At 39.9% G+C, this 11015-nt stretch overlaps 1 protein-coding gene across 1 annotated transcript; it reads left to right on the top strand.

Moving 5' to 3' along the window:
- Positions 1 to 6246: 6246 nt before the first annotated feature.
- LOC131859992 (uncharacterized) lies at positions 6247 to 8263 on the top strand. The gene is made up of 3 exons (XM_059214323.1): positions 6247 to 6474; positions 7395 to 7866; positions 8214 to 8263. Exons 1-3 carry the CDS (start codon positions 6247 to 6249, stop codon positions 8261 to 8263), a joined length of 750 nt encoding a protein of 249 aa, XP_059070306.1.
- The last annotated feature ends 2752 nt before the right edge of the window (positions 8264 to 11015 follow it).

Below are 11015 nucleotides of genomic sequence, written 5' to 3'. Positions count from 1 at the left end.
TAGGGGAATTGGAGAAGAAAAGAGAGAATGCAAAGGAAATTTTGAAAAAAGTATAAATTCATAATTAAGCATGTGGTTGATCCTCCTGCTGAAGAAGTTGCATGCATAATTAATAATTATAAATCTTATAAAAAGAAGTAGAAGATGAACCTACAGTTACTAAAGATAGAAGGACTTATTAGAAGAGATTTTGCATGACTTATCCACTGGTACTTTGACTGCAGCTCCAACTCATGTTCCAGTTTTGAACAAAACTCTGCATGACTACAAAAGCCTGGCTCATACAGCATGCTCTTCGTAGTGCTCATTGAACCTTTGTTTCATATTAGTTAACTGGAGTCTAGAGGCAGAAACTTGCAAGTTAACTGTGACTCCTAGTTTTGAGTTCTTAATTTAGATTAGGTTTATTTCCTAGAAAGTAGGGTAGAAAACTCTATAAATTGAGAAGTTTGATTCATTTGTAAGGGTCCACAAATTGATGATTTGAGGCCCACTTAGAAATTTTAGATTATTTTGCAGATTATTATGAACTTGAGTTATTTTTATTATACATTCTTTGAAATTAATACAAGAAGCGGCTTATAGATTGCCTGATCTATGCATATGTTCTACGAGTTGTTTTGTGTAGTATATTAATGTCTATTGTCTGAAATGAGCAATGTGTTTTGATCTTCCATTTATTGCTTTATGACTCATGCTACACATGTAAGTTGTGTATGAGAACTACTGTGATAGGCAATTATTGTGGTGATATTATTTCCATAGGTCTGTGAGGCTGCTGACATTGTAGGTTTACTGAGGTCTGTTGTTGAATGCTGATTTGGATGGTATTTGATAATCTTTTAGATTGTATGGTACTAATCAAGTATCTCATTAAGGTTTTATTGAATTAGTTTCATTTTTATTCTCTTGTTTCCCTATCTCTTGCAATTTATTTCTGGAAAAATCTTAAAACCATAAAAATACAAAAGAAGGAAGTGAAGTTATTAATGATTAGTGGGATTTAGTTTTAACCAGCAAGCCCCTTAATAGGTACAAACACATCAAACATTGAGCTGCCCATCACCGTTGAGAGCCGACTATAGAGACCTTGGAGTGACTAGTTCCCCAGAACTTATTACTTTTCAAGAGAGATGGTGAGTGTTCACATTAGCTACCTGACTGTTGGCAAGTGTATCAAAACAGTCGTCAATAGAAACTAGCGCTATAAGGAGGGCTACATACTAGTCCCCTCATTGATTAACCACATATGGTGCTTCCAAGAGATGAACTTTTACCATTTACGCAACCCAACCTCAACTACGAGCAAGACAACATTGTCACTCAATTATACGATCTTGCTTGGGACAGTACAAGGGATTATAGATATTAGTTGCGAGCATGACAAGTCCTTGAAAATGAAATACAAAAGGCTATATGTATAGAAGTTGAGGCACAGAGGCAACTTCTTCCACAAGAAAACCCACAACCACCTCCACAACCAGAAAATTAAGGTATTAAGCGAGATCGTATATCATCTTTCTCTCCGGAGAGATTTCACAAAGTCCTTAGGAGTAATTCTTCACCATTTGACTTAGTAGAGTTAGGACCTACCACTAGGATAAAGAGAAATAAAGCTAAGAGACAACCCTCAACAACCTTACCAGTGCAGTCATCCATACTCAACGTCGAAGATCAACTGATCCCCAGTCCTCAGCCTATCGCTGCACCTTTTGTGACTCAACATCCACCATCACCACCTTCAATGGCCTACTTTAACCAAGACCACACACCACTGGGAACTATACTAGGGGGCATACATGACCTACCTAGAAACCTAGATAAATTTTGCAACAAATTCTATTATTTGGGGGGTAGGACGGCTGACAAGCATATTGAAGCATTCAAAGATGCAGTCGTTCGTAACAATATTGAACACCAAGATGCAGTATGTAGACTCTTCCCATATTCACTTGGGGAGAATGAATATAATTTTTATTTAACCCTACCGACAAATTCCATCACTGGCTGGGATGTCTTGGAGAAAGCTTTCATTGATCAATTTCGAGTGTATGTGGACCCCGGAAGACTATACCATCAATTCACCTCTCTTAAGAAGTCATCGAATGAGCCTTTAACAACTTTTAATACTAGCTTTCAAATATAATCCAAGAGGTTACAAGCTCCTTACCAGATAGCACCCAACATAGTGATTGACTCGTATTTAAGAGCTATTGACCCATGGACCGCTATGTTTATAAAGAAGAGTGTTCCCCAAGATCAAAGGGACACCTGTCTATGTGTTGGCGGTCATCATGAATCATGAGTTGAACCAAACACCAGGGGGGATTGGATACAATTTACCCATAGGAGTGAATCAAGGCAACTATAGCCAACTCCCCAACATACCCTCGCCTTTACCTATAGGAGTCCCAACAATGAACCCGGTGCCAATCTATGCTTCCCAACCTCAAGCGAATCAACAGTTTGCTGCCCAAGCTTTAACTTGGTAGGCTAATACCAATGCTGCTCCCACTCAAATGCAATATGTTGGTCAAGTACAAGGGCAAAATCAACAATTTGGTAATTCTCATGCAGCAAGCCAACCTCCAACTACAATGCCTGAGAGTCAAGGATATCATATATCTATTAAAGTAGAAGCATTATAGAAAATGATCTCACAAGTTACTTCAGATTTGATTCAGTTAAAGATGAATCCCTCGGGTGGGTATAACCAATCCCAACCATACAATAATCAATAAAACTACAACAACCAGAACCAAAACCAATGGTATAACAACGAATTATACAATAGGCAATGGAACACTAGTCTAGTGGGGTGAACCATGATCATCCTGACGCACGAGATAACCCAATAACACACAAAGTGTTAACCCTGTTGATATAAATTTACTAACTAATTGGTGTAGGTTGCATGATACAACAGTGCATTCCGAGGTTAATTGTGCCCAGTTTGAGAAGATCATAAGGATCGCTCAAGCTGATTCTCAACCAAAGGATTGCTCTAATGATGAACCAGAGAAAGTTAATACCACAATATTGGTTGACACGTTCCTATGCAAAGAGTTTCAAGTTGAAGGTGAAGGTGAACCATGTGTTTATGATTCTCAAACCTTTCAGACCAGAAATAATTACAATCTTAGGAGTCAAGGCAAGGCTCCATTAATAGAGCCACCTCCCCCAAAGGGTGGATTTGTACCTCCCGATGCAAATGCAAGCAACAATCCTCACCCTCCTTAGTCTTTTCAAGGAACACGCCCTAGACAAACTCAAGGGAAAGAATATGTTTTGAAAGGATATTTTGATGTTACCAAGGAGATCGAAAGGACTGCTACCACTATGTCCCTAATGGAAGTACTGAGATATTGCCCTGAAAAAAAGAAGGCTCTCCTTAGGAAGTTGGAACTGTTAGAGTCACAGAGCAACGAGGTTAAGATGGTTGACCTGAATGAAGTCAATGCCAATGTTAGTAGTGATGCAATTGAGAACACACCATTTTTACTTAGTTTGAGGATATGTGGAAAGAATCTGCACAACTGTTTGGTAGATTCAGGTGCTTCCGGAAATGTAATGCCCTACTCTATATGTCAGAAGCTCGGCCTCAACCCAGTACGTGCAAACAGTAAGGTGGTACAACTAGATAAGACTGAGGTCAATGTAATTGGAGAATTAAAAGATGTATGCATTCAGTTGGGCATTGATCCCCGCATATCCCATTACATTGACATTCAAGTGGTGGATATTCCAGAAGTATATGGGATTCTCCTCAGTAGAGATTGGTCAAAAACTTTGGGAGGCTATTTTTCAACCTGTTTTACATACTTATGGCTTCCATGGAAGGGGGTGAGCAACTAGATATGAATTGATAGTGAACCCAAGTTGAAGAAGTTGGTCACAGATTATGGAGCTCCCAATGAGGTGGCATATGTTGAAGTGAGTCCAGGAGTCTATAGAGTAAATGAAATCCTCACTTTCTCCATACCTGCCCTTCCCCAGTTACGTCAAGCTGATATGACCACATATAGAGGGCAGGTCAAAGGTTTTATTACAACAGTAAAACAAGGGATGAATTTACTGGGGGATACAATGAAAATACAAGATTTGTTGCTTCCAAAATGGTGTCGAATACATCATGAGGAGCACTCAGAGATGTCATGTATCCCATGTCAAAATGAGATTACAAAGTTGATGAGCCTAGTCTCATGCGAGGATGTTGATCATGCCATTAACATGGAAGAAATTCAAATTCCAAGTTGCGAGGGAGTAATACCCCAAAAAATGGATCTTATAAATGAAACTTCTTAGTCGAGACAATGCATCAAGGAGATCTTCATGGTTGAGGTCGGTAGACAAGAGGATGAGAACATCCCACCTAAGCAAGAGGATGAAGAAACCCAATCTCAAGGGCAACCTCAAGTGGAATAGACCACTCCTAACACCCTTGAAGTATTCTTGCAACCGGTAATTGAACAACCTCAAGTGTTGCAAGACCTTGAACCTGAGAGAAAACAATCACCTCTGAAAATTAAGCTGATCACTAACCCCAAGCAGAAGAATGCAAAGAAACTAAAAGATGAAATATGGTTTTTAAAGTTTGATGGGTCAAGATCCAAGAAAGGCAATGGAGCAGGCGTAGAGTTAAAAAGTCCAAAAGGGAAAACCTTTCTAGCCTCCTACCAACTCCAATTCCCTTGGACTAATAATATGATAGAGTATGAGGCCCTACTTAGAGGACTACTCTTCGCTCATAAGAAGGGAGCCAAATGCTTGAGAGTGCAGGGAGATTCTGAACGGGTAGTCAAACAAGTACAAAGTCAATATGGATGTCACGATAAAAGGTTAGCAGCATATAAGAATAGAGTATGGGGTTTGGTTGAGGATTTTGATGTTTTCAATATTCAGCTGGTACCCAGGAAAGTAAATGAAATATCAGATGCATTGGTTGTAGCAGCCAATACACTGGAACTAGTGAGCCAATCCCCTTTGAAGAAGTTTTCCGTAGCGTTGGTATCCACACCTGTTGTGCCTGATAATATCAAACACTTTCAAGTTTTCCAAGATGATACCCACATTCTAGCTTTTCTTGCCTATTTAGGGGATTTTGAAGATCAAATCATTGATGAGAAGGATAGATTGGATGATTTTGATGAAGTGGGTGATGAAGAAATTATGAATTTACCAACTAACATTATTCCTAAAGGTATGGTCACCCTAAAGAGGATTTTTTACTCTGATCCCAGGGTAAAAGAGAGATTAACAATGGATTTAGATGCCGGGAAATACGAACATAATATTGGTCCCAGAAGGCCAAGAGAAGATAGTGTATATTGGGAAGATTTGTACTCAAAGTGAAAGAGAGAAAATTCTACAAATCTTGACATTGATGTAATAGCATGGGGGTACGAAGATCTAAAAACTTTCGATACATCAATCATCACCCATGTTATACCCTTGAAACCCAATATAAAGTCATTCAGGCAGAAGCAATGACCGATTAATTCACTGATATAACCCTTGATTTTCAAGGAAGTACAAAAGTTGCTCTCTGCTACGATTATTTTCCTGATACGTCACTCTACTTGGGTCACCAATTTGGTTCTAGTAAGGAAAAAGAATGGGGAAATTCGGCTTTGTGTGGATTTTCGCAACCTTAATAAGGCATCTGAAAAAGATAATTACCCGCTTCCTTCCTTGGATGAAGTACTGCAAATTGTCAATGGTTTACAAATGATGTCATTCTTAGATGGTTATTCTGGATATAACCAAGTTTTGGTGAACTATGAGGATCGTATGAAAACAACGTTTACGACAAAGTGGGGAACATATGCATACCAAAGGATGCCATTTGGGTTAATTAATACTGGGGTGACATTCCAAAGAGAAATGGGTACGACCTTCAAAGATCTGATTGGCAAATGTATTATTATATATATGGACGACTTGACTATATTTTCCAAAGTTAGAGAAGACCGCCCGGACCACCTTCGAAAAGTTTTGGAGAGATGTTGTAGATATGGGATTTCCCTTAACCTCAAGAAGTGTGTATTTGGAGTGGTTGAAGGAAAGCTCCTTGGTTATGTAATTTCCGAAAGGGGGATATCTATAGACCTAGATCAAGTAGAAGCGTTGCTAAAATTACAAATGCCTGGCAGTAAGAAGGAGATGAGATCTTTCTTCGGGAAGATCACTTTTGTCAGAAAATTTATCACTGGGCTTGCAGAGATAGTCAAGTCATTAAATGAAATGATGAAGAAGGATGCTAAGATCGAATGGACTACTGAAGCAAAAGAGGCTTTCACCCAGATTAAGAAATCCATCACTGAGGCTTCCGTATTGGCTAGTCCTGACTATACTTTGGTGTTTTACATATATTCTTTCGCATCGTTACACTTAGGAGCAACTGTTTTGATGCAGAGGCAAGCAGGGGACGAGAAACCCATCGCATTTATGAGCTCCCCTTTCAAGAGTGCTGAGGTGAGATATTCTGCTCTTGAAAAATAGGCTTTCACGTTGGTAAGAGTAGTCAAGAAATTCAGGCATTATATCCTGAGGAGTAAAATCTACGCAATTGTACCTGATCAAGCAGTGAAGTCACTGCTTATGCAATATGAGTTGGGAGAACGTCGAGGGAAATGGATGGAAATTTACAAGAGTTTGATCTAGAGATGCATCCAATGAAGTTAGTTAGAGGCCAAAGCTTGTCTCAAGCTATGGCGATTGACATCCCTCAAATCCAGTGCCAACAATATACGTTGCAGTCATTCACTTAGGACCCGTGGTACACGGATTTAGTTTTTATATTGATAAATAATAAGTGACCTGAGGGGTTGACAACCATGCAAAGACGAGCTTTAAGGATCAAAAGTGCCAATTATATGATCAAGGATTTGACACTTCATAGAAAAAATTACGAAGGTATTTACCTTCAATGACTTGATCATCAAGAGGACCGTAACATGATCGAAGAGTTCCACGGGAAGTATGGTACAAGTCATGGGTCGACCGATGCCACTGCACATCAAATTTTGAAGGCTAGATATTACTGGCCTAGTATTTTTAAGGATACTCATGAGCATGTTTGTCATTGTCATACATGCCAAACCGCAGCTTCCACAAAGAGGAATCTCGCCATGCCTCTCCAACCAGTGTTCGAGGTAAGACCTTTCACCCAATGGGCACTGGATTTCCTAGGTGTCATTAATCCTAACTCGTCTGTAGGACATAAGTTCATTCTTACCACAACGGATTACTACACCCGATGGACGGAAGCCATTGCATGTTGAAATGCTACTACAGAGGTAGTCTTGAAATTCATTGAAGAACGCATCGTCACCAGGTTTGGTATGTCATTCACTCGGGTATGTAACAATGGCCCTACTTTTACTTATGCATAGTTAATGCAATGGTCATATGAATATAAAGTGATACCAATTTTGTACTATCCACAAGGTAACGAAGTAGATGAATCTACGAACAAGAACATCCTAGATGTTATTAAAAATCTACTCGAGAAGAATCTCAAGGACTGGCATAATCAATTGAGATACGCCTTATGGGTTGATCGAACCAGAGTAAAAGTTGCCCTAGGAACTTCTCTGTATTACCTTGTTTATGGCCAAACTCCTGTTTTCCAGATCAACTTACAAATACCTATCCTAAAGTTAATGAAAGAACTTGAAATTGAGGATCAGGTAGAGGTTCGCCTCCTAAATCTGTTGAAACTTGATGAAAAAAGGATTAATACCTTACAACACTTCACCAAGCACCAAGCCATTGTTAAGCGATGGTTTGACAAAAGAGCAAAGGTGAAAGCCTTTCAGATCTCTGACCTAGTTCTGTTATGGGATAAGGCCAAGGAGAAGAAAGGTGATCACCACAATTTTGAAAGGATGTGGTTAGGTCCTTACCAAATAGCCAAAATTTTAGGAGAAAACACCTTTAGGTTAAGCTCTTTGACTGGAGAACTTGTACCATTGGTTGTCAATGGTCAGTTCCTCAAACACTACTTTAATTAAACCCCAGTGAAGCTTGACCTATTGTATATGGTAGATTAGTTGTTTTTAATAGATTAGTTGTTTTTGTTTTGTTGGATTTGTTGCTTGTTTGGGTTTTGCATGTTTGTTGTGTTTTCGCTTTGTTGCATGCTTATTTCCCTTTCATTTTTGTTTGCCTTGTTTCATTTCATTTCGTTCGTTTCCATTCTGTTGTGTCAGGATATGTTTTTATTCTCAAAGATTCTAAAAGGAAGGTGTCCCTTGCATAACAAGTTGTCAAATTTTGAGAGACTTCGACTCTTTGCTATTTACAACTTCATTGTCATTTGGTTAATATTGAAACCTTTGTCTACACTCGTTCAAGGTGGTATATAATGGTTTAATTATGATTTGAATTTCTGACCCTCAATTGGAAAATGCTAGCTTGATAACTCAGCACTACCATCACATTAAGATACATCAGAAAGTTTTGTAAGATGTCAGATGAACTTGTTTCCAAGTGAAAAAATCAGAAGTCAGGATGTTTCACGTTATCCACTGTGGTTCCCAACCCCGTAATCAGACTTCAATGTTTGAAATTTGATTAAAAGGTTACTAAAGAAATAAGTCCTTCTATACTCCATGATGTTCAAAAAGAAAAAGGAAAAGAAAAGAAATGATCCTCTCAAAGCAACTAAACTTGGGTGTTTCAAGTAACCTCCACCGAGGCTATAGACGCCTGGCTGGCAGTGGACCATTGCTTGATGGGAACCAAAGGTATCTTTGTTGGGGCTATGAACGCCTGGCTGGTACCAGAGCTATGCCTAGGATGACCTTGCATGAAACACATTGGTTCACTTCACCTATGTAGCTTGGGCTCAGTTTCCTCTGTTTATCTTCATTATTGAAAATGATGGAGTAATAAATCATGCACACACACTTAAGAGTTAATCTTGTTCAGTTCTGGACTTGATTGTTTGTTCATTGATTCACTCATCTTTTGCTCTTATACATCCTTTTGAATGATAGTATCCTTAGGCGTCGAGTTAACCAGAGATTCTGAAGTTCTAAATTGCCTAGAGTCATTTTTCCAGATAGTCACCATTTGTTATGCCCTGCATACCTAACCCCCATTACTTTCCTTGTGTTGAAAATATGGGTCCCTCTTTTGCTTTCTGTTGCTTTGTTTTATTTTTTGTCTGGCAACCTCGGAACCCCGGATTCCCGAGGTCTTCTTTGTTTGTTTTTGCTTTGTTTACCTCGGAACCCCGGAGTCCTGAGGTTGGTCTGCTTTGTTTGTTTGTTGGTGCACAATCCCAGAACCCCGAATCCCCAAAGTTCTAAAGTTGTGCCTTGTATTTTCCTTTTTGTTGAAGCCTCAGAATTCCCGGTTGTTTTGTCTTCTTTCCTCGAAACTTCGGAGTCCCGAAGTCCCGAGGTTGTCTTTTTAGACAATCCCGGAACCTCAAAACCCTGGAGTTCTGAGGTCATTTTGTTCTTGTTTACCCCGGAGTCCCAAGGTCCCTTTTGCCTTCTACCTCGAAACCCTGGAGTCCCGAGGTCTCTTTCTATTTTTGTTGTTTTTACTTGCTTTCGTGATTCACCCCAGAACCCCGGAGTTCCGAGGTGGATTTTTGGTGTTTGTTTTGCTTTGACCTCGGAACCCCGCAGTCCCGAGGTCTGATTTAAGGCATTCATATGGATGAGGTTCGAGGGTATAAATAGAGAGAATGAGCTTTTCCAAGCTCATTTGTGCATTCAAATTTCCAGAGCTCTTAGTTGTGACCTCCCGACTTCGCGCCTTCGTCCTGCCGAGTTTTCTTTCGTGTTCTTGCATGATTTTTCTCACCAGGTTAGGGAATTATTGCTTCTTCTTGTTGTTTTCTAGCTTAGATATTTTTTGTTTCGTGAGTTTCTTGTTTGGATTTTTCAGTTTTTTGTCTTGTTTTTAGTTTTCCGCATGCCCTAGGTTTTTTTACCCAGAAACCTCGGACCCCCGGAGTTCTGAGCTAGGTTGTTCTTCGTAGACCCTGAAACCCCAAAACCCCTGAGTTATGAGGTCGATCCCATTCCTTATGCACATGAACCCCAGAACCCCAAAGTTCTGAGGTCGATCCTGTTCCTTATGCACATGAACCTCGGAACCCCAGAGTTCCGGATTGGCTTTATAAAGAGCAATACCCCAAGAACCCCGGAGTCCCAAAGTTTGTCCTTAAGCTCACTGTGTTTCAAACCTGGAAGCCCGGATCCCCAGAGTTTCGGAATGCCTTTTGGGTGTCTTATTGATTTATCAAGCCCAGAACCTCAGAGTCCCGAAGTTAACCTCATATATCAAACCCAGAACCCCAGAGTTCCAGAATTTATGTTTTAAGCCTAGCTACCCCGGAACCCCGGAGTTCCAAGGTCATTTGTCTAAAAAGGATTTATCTACCCCAGAATCCTGGAGTCTCAAGGTGAATAATGTTTTTAATATTTTGTTGTAGAGATTAATGCTTGGTTCTTTCTTTGCAGATTAAAGCGATTAGATGGACCCAACTCCCAGCAAGAGAGGCAAAAAGATAGACAAATTTTCTGTAACAATGAAGTACCATTACCAGGGACAAGTCTATGTTACAAAACTACCACAGAAGAAGAGGCCCTGGGAGTATGGAATAACAATGTGACCTCAAACAAGAGGCACATGAATGAAAACTGGCTGGAAGAGGAAAGAAAAACAGGACTAAAGGCCACAGATATATTGAGGGAAGATTTCAAAGAGCCATAAAGGGACTTAATCATCATGCTGAGCAAGGCCTTTGGCAAGCCTGACTACAAGCACTTCCATCCCTAGATGTTCCAGTTTATGACTACCATCCTCATAGGGAAGCAGTATTTTGACTGGGCGCAAATCCTCTCAGATATTATATGTAAACAGATGAAGGAGGTGCACCAAACTAAGAAGTTCTTTTTCACTTCTTATGTCATCTAGGTGGCTGCCCGAGCAGGCAAGTTCCCAGGCTTACAGGTGGAAGGCCAACTAGGAGATGAGGAGGGCCAAAAGAA

This window comes from Cryptomeria japonica, chromosome 11 (genome assembly GCF_030272615.1).
Source record: "Cryptomeria japonica chromosome 11, Sugi_1.0, whole genome shotgun sequence".
In the NCBI taxonomy this organism is placed as follows: domain Eukaryota; kingdom Viridiplantae; phylum Streptophyta; class Pinopsida; order Cupressales; family Cupressaceae; genus Cryptomeria; species Cryptomeria japonica.
The sequence above is the reverse complement of the archived record's forward strand: the minus strand, read 5'-3'. Positions and strand labels throughout refer to the sequence as shown.